Source organism: Trichoderma reesei (genome assembly GCF_000167675.1).
Source record: "Trichoderma reesei QM6a unplaced genomic scaffold TRIREscaffold_6, whole genome shotgun sequence".
NCBI classification, from domain to species: Eukaryota; Fungi; Ascomycota; class Sordariomycetes; order Hypocreales; family Hypocreaceae; genus Trichoderma; species Trichoderma reesei.
The window spans coordinates 234993-253609 of NW_006711153.1; the positions used below are offsets into that span (position 1 = coordinate 234993).

General features: G+C 52.5%; 5 protein-coding genes across 5 annotated transcripts; 3 read left to right on the top strand and 2 right to left on the bottom strand.

The window, feature by feature from the left end:
• Positions 1 to 1246: 1246 nt before the first annotated feature.
• TRIREDRAFT_59665 (uncharacterized protein) lies at positions 1247 to 3508 on the top strand (the record flags this gene model as incomplete). The annotated part of the gene is made up of 1 exon (XM_006964037.1): positions 1247 to 3508. The coding sequence occupies one exon, from the start codon at positions 1247 to 1249 to the stop codon at positions 3506 to 3508; it is 2262 nt and encodes a 753-aa protein (XP_006964099.1).
• A 407-nt stretch (positions 3509 to 3915) lies between these two features.
• Positions 3916 to 5109, bottom strand: TRIREDRAFT_105863 (uncharacterized protein; the record flags this gene model as incomplete). The annotated part of the gene is made up of 1 exon (XM_006964186.1): positions 3916 to 5109. One exon carries the CDS (start codon positions 5107 to 5109, stop codon positions 3916 to 3918), a length of 1194 nt encoding a protein of 397 aa, XP_006964248.1.
• Positions 5110 to 6170: 1061 nt separating this feature from the next.
• On the top strand, positions 6171 to 7636 carry TRIREDRAFT_105864 (uncharacterized protein; the record flags this gene model as incomplete). Its single annotated transcript, XM_006964038.1, has 2 exons — positions 6171 to 6812; positions 6896 to 7636. The coding sequence occupies 2 exons, from the start codon at positions 6171 to 6173 to the stop codon at positions 7634 to 7636; spliced, it is 1383 nt and encodes a 460-aa protein (XP_006964100.1).
• Positions 7637 to 8167: 531 nt separating this feature from the next.
• On the top strand, positions 8168 to 9588 carry TRIREDRAFT_59669 (uncharacterized protein; the record flags this gene model as incomplete). Its single annotated transcript, XM_006964039.1, has 2 exons — positions 8168 to 8802; positions 8865 to 9588. 2 exons carry the CDS (start codon positions 8168 to 8170, stop codon positions 9586 to 9588), a joined length of 1359 nt encoding a protein of 452 aa, XP_006964101.1.
• Positions 9589 to 9978: 390 nt separating this feature from the next.
• On the bottom strand, positions 9979 to 10783 carry TRIREDRAFT_105866 (uncharacterized protein; the record flags this gene model as incomplete). Its single annotated transcript, XM_006964187.1, has 2 exons — positions 9979 to 10124; positions 10180 to 10783. 2 exons carry the CDS (start codon positions 10781 to 10783, stop codon positions 9979 to 9981), a joined length of 750 nt encoding a protein of 249 aa, XP_006964249.1.
• Positions 10784 to 18617: the final 7834 nt, after the last annotated feature.

Consider the following 18617-nt stretch of genomic DNA (forward strand, 5'->3'; position numbering starts at 1 on the left):
ATTTTCGTTCGCTAGAACCGCCACCGTCATCCAACAAGATGCCAGATGATATTGGGGTCTCAAATGACATTTGAGCAACTCATCCTTGAGGTGTGTCAACACTCGGTTCAAGAAACCGCATCTGGACACCGTCGTGGTCGTCTCCTATGTGACATGTGTTCCATATACGATTATCTCGTGTTCGTCACGTCGCTGAACAATAGTTAGTTCAGTGGAGAGCTTGTCGTTGTGATGATCGGCTTCGACTATGCCCAAAAGCGCTTCGATATGTCTACCTGCTTGGAAGATCTTTTGAGTACTATGTCCGACCTTTGTTCACAACGAAGCCTTGTTGAGTGATGACTCACGGCTAACTGCTATCATGCCCGCCATGTGCATCTTGGCAATTGGCATCAAAATCCTCACAACAACGAAAGTCCACGTCCTTTGAAAGGTAGTTTGAGATTGCAGATACGTTGAAACAAAGAAGCCTTTGCCTTCATTCACGATTTTCGGCTAATATGTGCTCTTATAAGTAACAATACATCGTGGGGGCTGTCGGCGTGCTCTCACCTCGACCACAGTGAACGCATCCGAAAGCTCCGTTCATATCTGTCCCATCTGTTCAATTGTTCTCTTCTTGCCATCATCACTAATACTTATGCTAATAGCAGAGACATTTCGTATTGCTCACTAGCATGTCAACATCTCAGCTCCGAGCCTAGAAGAGCTTGTCCTCGAAATCGCGCTGAAAGATCGTCACTCAGCTTCTCCAGAATCAAGGAAAAACGGTTCTCCAGACTATCCCCGCCTTCTGCACCCACCCCCAACATCTCCAATTTCCCAATCATATCCTTGCCATGACAGCTTCCTCCACCAATTACGTACAATTCCGCATCCGCAATCTTCAAGTCACCATTCAATCGTCCCAGATCTCCCCCACAGATGCCCCAGGACACTACTAATTCTGTGCTTGGATTGCTAATGTCGCCTGAAAGGCCCGAATCATTTTTACCTCTTGCGAACCTTTACCCCGGACGGGCACTCGCGTGGCGGCTGTCGACGAAAACACACGAAATGACGTCGACGAGACAACGAGCCGGCACCGATGCCGAGACGATCGACCGGCCGATTATATACATATATATAAGGATATAAGGGTTCTGGGTGATGGGACAGGCTGGATGATAGTGGATGACAGTGTTATGCAACATTGGTGGATTGAGAAGGAGAGACATCTCATTGTCGCGATTCATTGTTGGCAGCCATGCTTCGAGAGTTCATCACCTCGCTGCTGCTCCTCGTGAGCTGCGGAAACGCCGCCCTTCACTCACGGCACAACGACACATCATCGTGCTCAGCACGAACACTGCATCTTAGTGATCCGCCCTATCAGGATTACTTTTACTCAGATTGCCACGTCGACGCACAAGCTGTCGTCACCAGTCCCCTCCCCAACAGCAATCTTTCCATCATAGGCCCTCGATTTATCGTCGCCTGGCCTGCTGGCAACAGTGGCATCTGCACCTTTTTCCAACCGCAGAGCGGCATAAACGGTAGTCTTGCCATTGAGCTTGTCAACTCCACGTTAGGGAGCCCTCTAGGCCCTGTCTACCACAAGACAAACCAATCAGCTCCCCCTATTGTGGGTGTCGAGGGCGTTCTCTCATTCAATGACTCGGCTGAGCTGCCAATTGCTATTCTTGGTAGCGTCAGGAACATCCGTGATTTCACAGAAGGCCCAAGTCTGCTCAGCTCTGTGATACAAGCCGGCATCAAAGTCACCAAATATCAGCATAACGGTGCGAAAATCACTCGAAGGTGGCTAGACAACGTCACTACCACTACGTTTACGCTTGTTCCCTGGAAAAACAGCGACAGCCACGTTCGAATCCACAACAAAACGCTGCGGTTTGGTTCCGGCTTCTACCACTTCACTGCCTCCTTCAACTATCCTCAGCTCAAGCAGTTGACCCCGAGCCAGATATTGAACAACCAGTCCCAGGCACTTGTCAAACAACAGCCGGGGACTGTTTCATCCCTATCATTCTTCTCATACACAGAGAAGCTTCTTGCAGGAGGATGGAGGTTTCTCACATACTTTGGTCGTGACAGCATGATCTCAGCACTCCTACTCCAGCCGATTCTCAGCACCGGCAACGGTTCTGCCATCGAGGCAGTCATAGGAGCAGCGCTTGAACGTGTCAATCGAACGGACGGCTCTGTCTGCCACGAGGAGACTATTGGTGACTACGCGACATTTGTCAATCTGCAAAACAATATCACATCTACAGCCGCCGGCTTCACGTACCCAATGATTGACACAGACTACTATCTCCCCATTCTCATGGCACGATACTTTGGCTCTTCTCCTGATCGAATCAGCCCAATGCTCAGCACAAGGGCCGGAACCATTGATGTCAGTAATGCCAATCTGACTTGGGGTGATCTGAGCTACACCACTGCCAGCAAGATCTTGAACCTCACTGCAGCATTCGAGCACAACCAAACAGTGGAGAATCTCATCGCTCTCAAGCCAGACCAGATCGTAGGTCAGTGGCGCGATTCCACATATGGTCTCGCCAACGGCCGCATTCCGTTCGACGTCAACTGTGCTCTAGCACCGGCTGCCCTGTATGCAATCTCCAGCTTGGCAGCCATCCCCGGCGTCTATCCCAACATCTCCATCACCAGAGACTGGGCGACGGTGGCGGCGCGGAGGGCCAAAGTATGGGAAGACAAGACGCTGCAGTTCTTCCAGCACAATATGACTACGCAGACCGCCGAGACAAGGCTGAAGCAGTACACCAGCAAGAGCACATTCTACAAGGGCCCTACCAATGGCGATTCGGTGTCGAACTATTCCACCAATGGCACCGTGATTGACTACGGCTTGGCCATCAACAGCACCGCCACGCCAGAGATCATTCCAATTTCACATACGGATACGGCCTTTCGTCATTATCTCCTCAACACGACAGACGAAGAGCAACTGACAACATTCATCAACGCCTCTGCGAATGCCATCTTGCGTCCGTTCCCGGCTGGCCTGAGTACTCCGGTAGGCGTCGTCGTTGCAAACCCCGCCTTGTCCAACAACGAGGTGCTCATTGCCAACTTCACAAACTCTGCCTACCACGGCACAGTCGTGTGGAGCTGGCAGCTGGCGTTGATGGCCAAGGGGTTCGAAAGGCAGCTTGAGCGGTGCCAAGGCGTGAATGCGACGGATATCCCGTTGTCCGTGACGAATGCCGCCACAATCCCCCAATTCTGCAGCGACAAGGGCGTATTTGGCGCACTGAAGAAGGCCTACAACAAGCTGTGGGATATCATTGACGACAACGAGGAGCAGCTCGAATCCGAGGTATGGAGTTGGACGTATAATGATGGATCAACACGCGGTTTCGAGTTCTCTCCTCTGGGAGTTCTTCCTCCTCCGCCCGGAGTGGGAGGCGGAACAGAGAGCGACGTCCGACAGCTCTGGAGTCTGACGTTTCTTGCTGTGAAGAGGAACAAGAGTTTTGAGTGAGCAGGTAAGTTTCTAAACGACTTGTTTACGCAAAAAAAGAGGACAAAAAGAGGAGAGAGAGAGAGAGCCGATCATAATTCCCATGGTATAATTGTTTTCCTAAAGCCGAACATATATCTCGTGATTTCGCAATCTGATGCCAACGGGATTCTATTTACTCCGATCGATGCCGTCGTTCTGTTTGTGAATTGACGCGGAGATTCCAGATCTCGCGATGTATTTTCCTAGCTTCCAACTACAGGCCGACTTGAGCCATCGCGGCTTCGACTTGCAACTGGAAGTGGCGAGAAAACATAGAAAAAGAAGAATGATGTATGCCCGAACCCGTTCCTTGCCCCTTGCCGTTGGCCTTGCCTAATGTTTGATCCGCCTCTTTCTTTCTCTCTTCAACTGGGGTGTCATCGCTTTCAATTCCTTCTGCTGCTGCGATGCCGGCGCTCGCGCTGATGTAATGGCGTCGCCTGTCGTCGACTTTTATCCTTCTCTTTTTCTTTTGATCTGTCCGAGTCCTCCAGGAGGCTGACTTCGGACGGAGCAATTGAGGGGTTCACCAGGGTACTGCTCCCGTCGTCGTCCTCATGAGCAGGCAGAGGTTGTGCTTCAACTTCGAATGGGATCTGACTGTATCCGAGGGCTCTGGGCGTGCGCAGCTTGGGCGCCTTTTCCCCAAGCCCAATCTTTGACGCGGCCCATGTCAGCCAGCCCTGGTTCGGAGGAACCCACTGGCCAATGTTGAGCGTGTAGTGTCGCTGGTCGTCGGGCAGGTTTAGCCAGACGAATTCCCGATTGCTGTTGATGCGGCCTTCCATGACAAAGTCGCCAATCTCTTCGGGAATCTTGAGGGCCTCGGCAATGAGAATCGGCTGGTATGCGGGCACCAAGAGATGCAGCCGCGTTGGGCGAAGAGGATGGCCACGCCGGCGCGCCTTGTACTCCATTTCGTTGATGCGCCGCCTGGCTGCAATCATGAAGACGAAGACGGAGTCGATCTGGTTGGTGTAACCGCAAAACCTGGTCCCCAGCGGCTTCTCCTCCAGCAGATGGAAGAACCTGGGATACCAATCGTCATCCGGATGCCATAGAAAGAACCAGTGATTGACCGATGCGTCATCCGACGTCTGCATGAGCCGCTCCCGAATCATGCTGTGAACATAGTCGGGAAACTCCTTCTGGGCGATGAGCGCCGTTTGCGCGGCGAGGCTGACCGAAATGTCCTGCAGCTTGGCGGCGATAAGCTGAAGCGCCTGGATCCCCTGATACGTCTGGACCATGTTGACGCCGATGCGAACCGTCGTGGCAATCATGTTGAAATACGCAAATATCCGGGCGCTATCGCACACGGACTGGCCCATGACCTGCATGGCGGGGATGAATCTGTTGAGGCCATCGGCCATTTGGTTCGCCCTGGGGGCGAAGTCATTGACTCTGCCGGCCAGCTCATTGGCCTTGGACAGCGTCTCGCCGATTTTGATGATCCCGTTGCCGGCCTCGATGGTCTTGACGATGGGCGCCGCATTTGTGAAGAGCTTTGCCGCTGCTCTGATGGCTCTGCCCTTGTATGACTTGTCCTTGAAGACAATGGAGAGGAGGTCTTCGCCCATGGTGGTGACGATGTGACTAATACCGTGTAATGAGGATGATTGTGAGAGAGGATACGGTGAGAGGACAGGCAGATCCGGGGGTATAAAGCTTGAGCGTCCGCAGATGCAAATGCAGAATGAAGTAGTGCAGGGAGGAGTCAAGGGCAATGAGCTGCTGAGACTGCAATCGCGGGGGGAGGATGGAGCAAAGCGTCTGTCGCAAACACAATGTCAGTCACAGGCGCATTGATGTCGTGAAATTCAGCTTTCGCGGCCCAAGAAGCGTGACAGAGATGCATCCGACCGTGGTCCGCTCCACTCTGGCTCCCTTTTGCGCTGTGGGCTAACAGACAACAGCACGAGGCCACACCAGCCCTGCCAGTTTCCCAGTGACGTGGCAGAGCGAACGGCCATGGATGTTATCGCCTCTCATGAGTGGATGCTTGTGCTTGGAGAGACTGGAGCTCATCATGCAGCCTCTAATTGGACAGCTTCCAAAGTGTCGGTCTGCAGCTCAAAGAGGCAAAACCAGGTCAGGGGGGCGGAGGGAGGAGGTGCAGGATTACCCGACCCTGAAGCTTGCTGCAAACCGCCAGTTGCTCGGGGAGTAACAACCTTACAGTGGAACGCTAGAAGAGGCTGTTCATGCGGTGCCTGATCGAATGGCAAAAGCAGCCCAAGCCAGAAGCGAGGCAAGGCTACCTTATGCTTCTCCTGACGATCCGGTGGGAGTACATAGGAGAAACAGGGGGCTGGCGCGGGATATCCTCGGATCGTGGTGGTTAGCTCATCACCAGCTGCGGCCAATTTGCTCGATCGAACAGTTTCAGGCAATTGCTCACCAAGATGAGGCGACGAGGCTGATTGAGGCTTTTGTCAGCACATTTTGCGTCTCATGTTCGCTGTGCGAATGAATCACCGCAATGGTCAATGTCGCCGGAAGAAGCAGAGGCTGCGCGACATGCCGGAGACGAAGAGTCAAGGTTCGCCCCGCTGGCTGATGGCTTTAAGTTCTGTAAACTCATATCAAGTCGTCGGAATAGTGCGATGAGTCGCTTCCAGATTGCCTGCGATGCCTCAACATGGGGTTGAAGTGTCCCGGAGCCCGCACAGACGCCTTCTTTGTCCACACCGTTGTGGACGCAGCAGCTACCATGGGGACCTTGAAGCCGAGGGATGAAACCTCACTTCTTCCAACCAGCGCCAACAAGTGTCTTTCATTGCGGCTGCCGGCGCCGCAGCCATCGCCAGCCGGAGCCCTTGACCAGCTCTTCGTCTCTCACTTCATCGACAATTTTTTCGGAGCCTTCAGGCCATCTCTACCTGTGCCTGGAGGGTCATCAAGGATATGGCTGCACGAGCTTCCCCAATTCCTCGCCTCTGGGTCTCCGTCTCCCGTCCAAAGCTCCATCAGGGCCGCATCCATGCTTAGCTATGGCACGGCAGTCGGCGATGCCTCCATCAAGACAGAAGCCTGCATGTGGTACATGAGGGCGTTGCAGAGTCTCCGACTTCTGCTTTCCCGCAATGGCTCTTTGGCATCCCCGGAGGTTTCGGTCTGTGCAGCCGTCATGCTCATCCACTTTGAGACGCAGGCGGGAACCAGCCCCCGCGCGTGGCTGAAGCACGTCAAAGGCGCAGCTTCGTTGCTGGAAGAGCAGGGACCTGAGCGCTGTCGAACCGGGTTTCTGCATCAGATCTTCAGTAATTTGCGTCTCCAAACGGTGCGTTTCGTTCTCTTGCGTGTCTCTCATGGGCGGCCTGAACCTCTTTGGCCCAATGGAAGCGTTGCTAATGTCATGCTCAGTTTGTGGCAGCCATGGCTGACAACGAGCTTCATGCCTTTGCATCACCTGAATGGACCACTATTCCCTTCGAGATTCAGCCAAAGCTCATCTTTGACAGACTGGTGGACATTCTTTTTGGTATACAGAAATGCTTGTCGATTGCCAGCCGTCTAATCACCTCCAAGTCTGATCAAAGAGACCTGCTGAAGCATGAACTCGCTCTTTCCATCCAGAATGCAAGACTCCAAATTCGTCAATGGCGATCAGAGGCCCTTTCATACGCCCCTCGCAAAGATGGCCAACAGTATCAAGAGGCCTCGGAGCCTGTAGCTGACGCCCAGATTGCTGCATCTGCTGATGGCCTCCATTTCATGCTGCCGTACAGCGATATCGCATCAGCGGCACTAGTCACGCTCTATGATGCGGCCAATGTCATTGTGCTCCGGCTCTTGTGTCTGGTGTCTCCGGGGGCAGCCTCGCATAATGAGCGTATCCAGCACCACTCGGAGTCCATCTTGTCAGCGCATGCCATGATCAAGCCATCATCATGCTCTGTACCTGGTCGCAGCTCCATCATGTTGGTTCAGCAGCTGAAGGCCGTTGCACTGTGGAGCACCTCCGCGCGGCAGAGAGCATTGGCTATCCGGATGCTTCAGGGACAACAAAGTCAGAACAGGGGCTTCGCAGACATTGCGGCGCCATCAAACCAGTACTTTGCTCATGTGGCGGAGCATATCCTCAACGGTGACTCTGTCGACTGAAGGCGACGACACATATTCAGCATCGGAAGCACTTTCGCCAAAGTGGCTTGGGTATCGCAACACTAGCCAGATTCGTCAACCAGGGGTAACCTTTGCGGCTGAGGGAGCCCGGCAAACGGCGAAGCTATCCTCTCACTCTATCGCCACCGGCATGAGGTAATGAGGGACTCTTCTGATCCAAGCTCCCAGTTTGGTTTGGACAGCAGCCCTCTGCTGAAGCTCTCTGTTGAAGCTCTCTGGCCTTTTGCGCATCGGCCATGAAGCCTTGCTTGGCTCACTCAGGCTAGCTTTGCGATCTAGCGTCTCCACAGTTGATGAAGCTCTCCCAAATACACCGTGTGAGCTGAGTCGATACGGGCCTGGTGTTGAGACAGTCCGCGTGTCTGAGTTCTTAATCACGGGCTCCGGGCGTATATAACTCTGCCTATTATCGCGGTCAATTCTTTCGTCTTCTCACATTATCTGTGCCAAGATCCTGAAGAAAATTTTCTTCTTACCTTCGGCACAAAAGATTGAAACTCCTCAGCCATCATGAAGATCGCCATCATCGGTGCTGGCATTGCCGGATGCGCAGTGTACCTCGAGCTGAAGAAGCATCTGCCAAAGATCGAGGCATTTGCCGAAGACCACGAGATCACGATCTACGAGGCCTACGACACCGGGAAAGATGTCACCTCAGACGATCGAGAAGAAGGCCCGACGCATTCGTCTACGCTCATCGTCGGCGGCGGGCTGGGCATCGCCCCCAACGGTCTCGGTGTGATCCAGCGCCTCGACGAAGCTCTCCTCCGAGATGTGACGCGTGGTGGATACGTGATATCGCGATCCAACATGAAGAACAAGAATGGGAGCCTGCTCATGTGCATCGACATCAACAGCCCCGATGCGAGCGAGCCAGCGAGTCCCTTGAAGAAGCTCAACATGGTGGCATGCAGCCGTCACTCCCTTTGGAGATGCCTAAGGACTCGCATCCCGGACACGGCCATTGTGAATAAGCGAGTGTCGCAGGTCATCGCCAACCCAGAGGGGAGACACGCGATCCAGTTTGTGGACGGAAGCAACGCGGTAGAGGTGGACCTCGTGATCGGTGCCGACGGTGTCAAGTCAATCACCAAGAGAGCGCTATTTCCCGATGCCGCAGAAGATCCATATCCGCCTCATTATGAGTAGGTGCTATAACGACACAGATCTTCAAGCCTTGATCAGCATTTGCTAATAATGTCAAAAGAGGCCTTGTCGGTATCGGAGGCTTCATCCCGGCCGCTGGTCTGGAAGAATACGTCGAGAAGGGGTCCATGAACTTCATCCATGGCGGCAACGGCTTCTTTGGCTATTTCTTTTCGGAGAGCGATCCTTCGGATCCGAATCGCGAATCTCCCTATGACGTGTCCAAGCCAGGAGATACGCTCGCCTGGTGGTCCACATATGAGATTAAGGAATGCCCGGATCGCAAAACTCTTGATTTGGCAGACATCTCCAGACGGCTGCGGGAGAGACATGCACAGTGGAAAGATCCAGTCATCCAGAGAGTCATTAGAACCGCCCGAGTATCAAACATGTATCCCACCTGGACGTCGCCACCTTTGCCTACCTGGGAGTGCGATGGTGTTGTCTTGCTTGGAGATGCAGCCCATGCTCTTCCGTCGACTTCCGGCCAGGGCGTATCGCAAGCGTTGGAGGACTGCGAATCCTTTGCTCTATTTCTGGCGCATCAACTGGCGCGGGGAGACTCGAGCAGTCCCATGACGCAGAGACAGGCCGTCACCAAGGCCGCGAGACAGTATATGGATCTTCGGAAACCACGCGTTACAGAGATACTCGAAAGTGCGAAGAGAATTCAGAATGTGAAGCGCGACATGGGCATCATCCGCGAGTATGCAATGTATTCCTTCTTCAAGCTCATGGGTGAGTTGGAATGTTATAGACTGGCTTTCCCAGCAATTAGAAACTGACAATGACTTGGCAGGTCTCTTTCCCGCCTTGGCGGCGAAGCCGATGCGCAAAGTGTACGAGTACAACATTGCAGAGCACGTCGCACAAGTAATCGCTAGTGACGGGTAGCAACTTGGTTTGCTTTGGATATGCGACAGGCCGAGGTAGACTAGCGTTCAGCCTTCATTGAGTTTCTTGAAGTGCTTTAGCAAGAATCAAACGCCGAGTATGATAGTAATCGAATAGTGGAGCGTGTTGCATAACGGATCTGTTCTCGCTTCCAGTTTTGGGATCCTCTCCACCCCATTAAGAGAGACACGGCGGCGAAACGGACATAGGAGGTAGAGAAGCAAGGGAAGCAAGGCGAAAAGAATCTGTAAATCACAGCTGGATTTTCTGAGTCATGACCGCTAAAAGACGAGCTGGCCGGGCTGCTTCTCAAGGGGAGTGCCCTCCTCAATCTCGGCATCGTCGCTCCAGAGCTTGATGGCGACGACTTGGCCATCCTTTTCAGCCAGAGCAATCGCAGGCGGACCACCGATACTGTCTTGCCCAACTGACACGCAAAACAAAGTCAGCATCTGCGCATCATACGAAGGATAATGACCTACAGTGTAGTCCTCCAAGTGTGAAGCCGTAATTCCGCTGGCTGTCTTCCTCGTTTATAGGGTTATCATTGAGGGTAATCATCTCCAGATAGCCGTCATATTCGTCTTCGTTGTAATCGTCCCCTAGCACCTTGGCTGCCGCCTCATGGGTCAGATATGCCGTGGAAATGACATTGAAAATGCCGCCGTCGTCGTAGTAAGTGCCGCCGTGCTTCCAGATGATGCCGCTATCCCACTCGAGAGACCCGTCGAACTTGTCTTTGAACATTTGCTCCCAGGCTTGCCACTCATCAAGGGAGGCGCCAAAGTCGAGCTCAGTATCATCGTCCAGATCTGCCACCCAACGAAGACAGGCTTCGTAGTCGGCATCTCCATCATGGGCACCAGGAATTCTCTTGATCTCTGCCCTCCAGATGCCAGGCTTGCAGTTGGAGATGCCAGAGTGCCAGTAGGTCAATTGGTCCCAATCCTGACAGTCTCCCGTCATGGCAAAAGCAATGCCATCTGGGGGGTTGGGTGGAACAACGATATAGCGCGGGCATAGGCTCAGGAGACTGGCGAGACGATCTCCCTCTTCGGCTTGAACGGTGTCTTCGATGTCACTCATGGCGAGTGTAGGAAGGCGGGAGACTGAGGTAGAGTGACGGGCAAACTGAAAAACGGAGAACAGTGTCGTTGAGCTGCGAGGCTTCTTCTGTAGAGACGTCAGAACTTGCCGAAGAACAAGTAGCTCGGGCCGTCGACCTCCTTTTAAACTCATACTCACCAAAGGTCATTTCAGTCGTCCTTGTTGTCCCGGTCGTGTATCCAATCGGCCACTGCCTAAAATAGTCAACCCACCAGTGGTCCACCAGAGTGGACAGAAATGGTCAGCATGGTCGAGTTTATGCCGAGCGAACCGTTTGACGCGTGGGGTCGAGCAAAACCGACCGTGTAAGTAAGCGGGTGACGTGCAGTCAATCTTGCATGGTCGATGGGGCTGCTGCTACCGAAGCGGAAACCGTGTGTCGAGTCTGTAGCCTATGCCGAAGGCTTCGAGAACGGGATCTGAGTCGGTCGAATTCCTGAAGAGCTAGTAGCTGAACGGCATCGTGAACACCTCGTGCAAATTGAAACCCACGGCATCAGAGTCATGAAGTTTGTTGCTCGGAGGACACCAGTTTGAGAAGGAGGAAGGAGTCGAACTGAGACGGTGATGGCAGAAGAGAAAAGAACGACATGTCGTTGCTGTCCTGTTCACCAGTTCGAGATTTGCATCGCCATGAGAATGCCTATTGTGAAGGAGAGGTAGTAGTTCAGTTCGTACAAGCAACCACCTCGGGATTGGCGTATTCGGAAAATAGAGTTTCGCTATCCGTGACAGCTTGGAAGAATCCCAATTGGTGGAATTGGCAATGATGCCATCACTGAGGTTGGTTCCTTCCCATCTGGGAAAAAGCGAGATGATTGATTTGTTGCGTGAAACTCGCGCCACAAATCTGCAAAGCGCGGGGCAAGGTAAAGAGTGTTACCAAGGTACCTGACCTGAGCTCTCGAGGTACTTGGGTAACTTGGATCATCGTGAGAGTCAATGAGCAGACAGAGTGAAGACTGCACGCGCTTGGTGCTGCCTGAAGTTGCCTTCATGAGCGGCCAAAGTATGCACAAGCCATGCAGACCTTTTCGTCTTGACCTCGTATTTCCTGATCAACTGTGGCATTTGGTGGTGATGCCGGCCGATTTAGCGGGTTTCTGCCTAAGGTTGCCTATCGAGTCTCGTAAAACGATGAGCATGGATGGATATTGCTCAGTTGCCGAAATCTCTCTCGCAGACGAAGCCACTCTGCATCAAGTCCGCTGGATGTATCGTTCCAACACTTCATTTATTTTTGCACTCTTTTTTTGGTGCTGCGTTTGTGACGATTACGAGGTGAAGCCGCCTGTGCCCATCGACATCATAGCAGAGAAAGGCAGATGGACACTTTTGGTGATGGGCGTGCATGTGAAAGCCAAGGTCCTCGCTCTTCTTCCAATCGAAGAACAGACAAGCAGATACACAACTTGAGCAACTCCAAAAATAGACTGATGCAGACCAAAAAAGAAATATCGCAGAACAAGATCGATGAACGCGAGACAAGATTGGGGCAAAAAGAAACGCGACAGAGGCAGGGTTCGAACCTGCGCACCCGAAGGTATTAGATAGCGAGAATCATGTGGATAATTCAAGTCTAACGCTTTAGACCACTCAGCCACTCTGCCTGGTCCGTGATATTGCCGAGCCAAGAGCTACTCATGAACTATTTGCTTCAGCAATGATGGTCGAGTCGCGGGAATCGATGATCTGATGCGAGTGTCGTCGTTGACGGTGTCAAAGTGGAATGCGGAAGACATACCAAAAGACAAGAAGCGATATCTGTGTCAAGGCCAGTCTCTTGGCTTGACCAGAGAGCCCGTCAGGCGCTTGCCGTCAACAACAAGGCCGGAGACGCAGCACAACATTGGCAGCAATAACAACTTGCGTCTCTGCTAATGGCGCCTCTGCTCAGCCGCTCACGCCAGGTATTGCAGGAACTGGCTGCAGCTATGCAAAAGGAACACTTGGAAGGTTTTGCACCATAGCAAGAGAACGAGTTCAGTTTCCCGTTGTTGGTAGCCGTTGGGAAGAGAGCCAAGTCACAGCCTCGGGGAAAGCCTGGGCGAACTTTCTCTCTGGAGCTTCTGGATAGCTGGATAATCTGATGATCAACATTAGAGAAAAGGCTGTTTCGAGGACACTGACTCGAAGATTGCTTTTTGTCGCCAGACAGGAATGCAGCAGCACCAAGACGGTAGTCTAAAGGAAAGAAGACGAATCCATGCAGAGGTCGAGTTTTGCGCCTGACTTTTGAAAGAAAGCGGCTGACTCGTGCTCGGAGTCTCTGTTGCCGTTCTGGAGCTTGGAAAGAGTCAATCGTCCCATTTCTGTGACAAAGAAAATTATCAGTGAAGAGAATCGAGTAGCTTTTCGAACCCGGAGATTGAAGAGGGTAGTCCAGCTATGTCAGACAAGTTGAGAGCTTCCTCTTCTCCGCATGTCTAGCTTCTGCATCTTTGAAGCGCCTTGTCGCTATGAGGACGTCAAGCAAAGTGAACTCTTCCCAAGTGGCTTGGTTCCCGTTCACTGATAACAGCTTACCGCCATGTGTGCTCGTCTTCCTTTCTTTGTATTCATTTGTTCCCCAATCTTATCTGAATAATGGGTTCAAATACGTGGCAAAAGTCCATACGCATTGCTTTTCCAACTCAATATATTGTAGAAGAAGAAAGCGTAACTTGAGTCCTCTGTTGATGGTGATTCGACTCGCCTTTGCTGTAATCGGATCGCAAATCGAAGGCTTGAGGTCGGCATGTTGGACGGATCGAATTGTTTGGAACTTGCATCGTCGTGCGGCATGATGTGGTAGGAAGCTCGTTCGTTTTCCTGTCGCTACAGCAGAGCATTAGTGAATGGGCATAATCAAATGGGAAGGCTCTGATATAGTTGGATGGACAGATCCTTGATCGGTAGCTGGAAAGTGTTGTTTTGCACAGCATTTGGCGTCAGAGAACCCGGCGTCGCAAACCTACTAGGGAAGAATCGACGCACCACAGAATGGGCGCAGTAAGTGGATTGTGTTTGTAGCGTACCGACTTCGTCTAGCAGCGAGGGTATCTGTGTGGTCGTGAGCCACTTCCTTCGATGACTACCCAGTTGATTTTGCTGATGGTATCTTCCGATGTGCCATCACCGGAGTTTTCCCTCTTCGTTTATGTACCTCTGCTGAAATAGTCCGTGATTAGTATTTACAGTGCAGTGACACCCTCGCCTTTGGCTTTGGACTGCTTGGCTTCATGATGGGCGAGTTCGACACGGCAGAGCAACGGCAGTAACTCTTCAACAAGAATCTTCGAATCGTGGGAGTGTGTTTCTCTGGCCTAGCTACAAAGTCAGCCACTAGCTCTGCTACCATGCTTGGTTTCGTGGTGATGGAGATGCGGAACGGCTCCCTTGTCATAAGAGAACCATTGCCGCAGGGACAATATCGGACCTAGTGGCACATTTGTTTGCTGCTTGTCGAATGCACCTCAAAGTGTTGTTTCAGGCGAGCAGCACGGCCGGTGGATGGGAGCAGTGTATTACCTATGTGTGGGATGGTTCAATCCGGACCAACAGGTTTCAAGGCATTAGCCAAGTGAAGCCTCCAGTTTGTTCCCGTCATTCGCAATCTGGGGGCATCTCTCCTCCTTCGGTTCGAAAGACGTGCAGTAATGGCGTCATGGAGCTCGCCTCGACTCGGATTGCACATCTTTTGCGGCCTGAAGAGAATTAGTCTTGATCAGATATCGTCAGGTCGCGTTCGAGGCGTGGGGTCATCGTTCGCTTTGCCTTGGTCGTGGTCGTGGTTGTGGTCGTGGTTGTGGTCATGGTTGCGGTGTATCGGAGGCTGGTTGTGGCTCTCGAGGTGACTCCAAGCGATCTGCTGCCAATCCTAGCCTCATCTGCACAGTCAACAAATGGCTGGTAGACGATGCTGCATCTGCATGGCGTCTCTAGGCTTCTCACCAAGCTCTATCCCACCCAGGGGCTCAAAGATCGGTGCGCAACAGCTTTTCCTTCTGACTCAACAACACCTGGGTTTGAAAGGAGAGGCAATGTGACCAGATCCGAGAATGTGGAATATCGTGCAGTTGTCATCAGATTGTTTAGTAGTAAAGAGCAGCCAGTGTCGTTTGTGGGTTTCTCAACCAGCTGGCAGAACTGTGCTGTGGGAGAGAAAGAAGGCGAACCCCGGTCTGGAGGCGAAATTGATGTCCTACTACTACGTATCCGCCCACACCCAAGGACACTCACCTCCGCCCAACGGTTGGACACGCGAAATAAACGTTGCCAAACTTCAATTTAATGATGGAAAAGCTACAGATAGTTGCTTATACCTTCTGTCCGATAATGAGCAATAGATATGCTAGGATCCCAGTGAAGCTATTCTTAACCCCTGAACGATCTGGTCATGACGAGCTTCAATACCGACAGATACTCTGATGATACATATTGTCCCATTACTTCAATTCACTCCCTATTCAATATCACACCAAATTGTCTCTAAGTCTGGCTCTCTTCCATGCCCCAACAGCACCAGTGGCCGACGTTCCCCCCGCCTCACAGTGATGTTCCCCTTCTAAACCCACACAATCAAGTCCAGAACCACCACCAATCTTGGTCCTTGCCCAGCTGCACTGGCGCCTGCCGTGGCTTCCAAGTATGAAGCTCAACCTATTGCTGCTGCATTGTGTGAGCGCGAAGAGTTTGGGCAAAGATGCAATGGGACGCCTCGACGGCCACAGTTGTCGCACTTTGACCTCGACACAGATTAAAGGGTCGACGTATGCATGTCAGTCCCTCTCAGACCCCTTGCTTCCAGTAAATCCTGTCGAATTTGAAGAGCTTGTTTCTGGCGTCTTGACAGCGGCGAGGTTTCTGCTCTGTCCAGGTTTCCAAGTGTCCACATTCGTCGTGTCGCCGGCGGCCCACCCTCTGATAGCATGGGCCGCCAGCTCCCATAGAAGGCGGCATTCTCTATCTCTCTTCTTCTTCCGCAGTCACGGCACTGGCTTTGTTGCACTCAACATGAGCGCACGTATCGCGAAGAGGCATCCGGTAACATCCTGTCAATCTTGAAGGGCTTGTGTTTGGTGTCTTGACGGCGATGAGGTTTTTCCTCCGTCCAGGTGTCCTGGTCGAACCCGTACAGGGTTCTTCCGCGGCGTCTGAAATGCTGAGACTCGGTTATGCGTGTTCACATAGATCGAAGATAGAAAATGACGAAAAGGAGAAGAAGGGGTTAGGGGCAGGGAGGAAAACGTACGTCTCCCCCGACGGCCCACCCTCTTGTAGCATGGGCCGCCAGGTTGCCGCAATCTTCATGACCTTCCGCATCTCATCAAGAGCAGCCATTTCTGACATGCGCACTACACCACCCCGGGGTTCGTCTTGGGGGTCATTTCGGCCCACACTCTTGTAGCATGGGCCCAAGGGCCGCAGCCTTGTCGCGATCTTGCAGCAAGCTGCCCACACTCTTGTAGCATGGGCCCAAGGGCCGCAGCCCTGTCGCGATCTTGCAGCAAGCTGCCCACACTCTTGTAGCATGGGCCCAAGGGCCGCAAGGTTGTCGCGATCTTGCAGCAACGTTGCCTAACAGAGGTCTGCCAGCCGTTGTCACTCCTCGACAGTCCATCCTCTTGGTAGCATGGCACTGCCCGTCGTCTTCGCCTCAGACGAGCTGACAGAAAGTTCAGATTGCCGCAACTTGCAAGGCAGAACCCTCTCTTGTAGCGTGGCTCTGTCAAGTCTGTCGCGACACAGCCTTGAGGTTGGCAACGACAACGGCTCCATCTCTGCTATTGGGCCACCTGGTGACGGCTCTCCGGAACCAAGGCAAGAAGCTTTCTGTTGCAGTCTTCTTTAGGGCATCAGTCTGGAGGAGAGAAGTGGTGGAGAAAGTGCTGCATCAGCGACACAAGCGGCAGGGCGTTGTCTGGGTAAACTCCAACTAATGTTTGATGTGGTTAGCAGACTGCTTTCATACGCGACAGCGTGATGGAAAACGAGGGAAGACTGGCAGAGGAATTCCGGGGTGACGTACTTAAGGGAAGAGGGCTTGCGCACAGTGGCACTTTGAAGTAGAGGCTGTTGCAAGAGACAGCGTGTTGGATGGGTAAGTCGAGGAAACGACAAGGCCGATGGTGAAATACTCCGACGACGAAAGACTGAAAGCACCAAGGTTAGAAGAGCTCGGGGAAGAGCGCGAACAACCTGAGGCAAAACATTACCTGTGTAGCTGGAGAAAGTCGACAGCAGGGAAGTTCTTGTTTGCCTCGAGGTCGGGAATAGGAACAGATGAATAAAGAAAAGAAGATGGACAAGGAGACGGACGTGGAGATGGACTCAGAGATGGACGCAGAGATGGACGCAGAGTCGAACGGATGGACTGACGAAGAGACTGACGAAGAGACGAATGGATGTATAGCCGGATGGATGAATAGACAGATCGAAAGATGATGGAAATGGATGGATGCAGGATGGATGATGGTTGGGAGATGAAGTTCTGGCGTAAAGAGATGATGGAGAGAGAGAAAATGATGGAGAGAGGGAAAATGATGGAGAGAGAGAGAATCAAAAGGAGGGGGGGGGGGAGCTAGTAGAAATACTACCAGGTGGCAACCGTCTCAAAACACCCCGGCAGGTATTGCGAGTCAATACCTGGCCTAGCCTTCCTCTGATACTTTTCTCTCCGGCACTTTACAGAAAGTATACGCTCTTGAATGTTGTATGTATCCTGGAAACAGTTACAAGTATCGCTCCTGAGCACCGTGGAGCAAATTCCTATTGGAAAAGAAGATGCCTGTCCCAGGTATCTGTGTACAGAGCAGTCAATTTACCAAGAATGAACAAGATTGACGATCCAGCAAATGTATACACGGGACTATGACGATGGGTCAAGCAAGATTGGTCCCAAACACATGTTTTGATCTCCAGTGCCTGAACACCCAGGCAGCGAGGCCGCTCGTTTGAAGCCCCTGTACAAACCCCCTGGCACAGCCATTTCGAGGCACAAACTCAACACCATCCACTCATGCCTTCTGAAGTAGAGACCAGTGTCTCAATCCAGGCTCTTTCCCTCTGCCAGCAGTTACCACGCAAAGGGTTCTTCCAAAGAGCCATCCTGTGGCAAACCAGCCAACGGCAGCAGCTGCTGGCTCTTCGCGGTTGGCCACCACGAAGGGTGAAGCATTCCACAAGTGCCAGTATGTCCTTGCTGTTCAAACGTCGCTTGGCGGCCCTCTTTGCAGTTGCATTACGAGAGATCCTCGACGCCAGCCTTCCCGAATAGTGTCCTTTCCGGTCCCTACAACATCGCAATACCTGGAGCTTCTTGCTGTCATGGACTTCAAGCCGAACCACGGCAGAAGGAAAGCCACCTCTTCAGTGGTCTGCCAATACTTGAGCAACTCTTGTGGTACTTTCAGGGAGAAGTGTTGCTGGCTTCTGTCCGGCTTTTGCAGTCTGATGGGTCAATTCTGGTAGCTGCAAACTCTCCGAAGCGTCAAAGCTGGAAGGCTTTGCGCTTATCTTGAGCACCCCAACAGTCAAGAACGATTAAAGTCATGCTTCTTGACTAAAGAATCGAGCCTTCGCAGCCGCTGATGATGTCTCCCTGGCTGATGCCCTGGCTGAACGCTTGCCAAGACAGCTATAACGGCCGGGCAACAACGTCTTGCTGCTATGGTCGATACCACGGCAACCAGAGGTCGCGTGCCTATTGTCAAAGTGGTCTCGGTTGGTTTTGATGGCGCAGAATTAGACACAAATCCCAATACCGTCATGATGCTGACTCCTGCAAGACGAGTGGTCCTGCAGCTTCCATCTGACAAAGCGCCCCCTGACC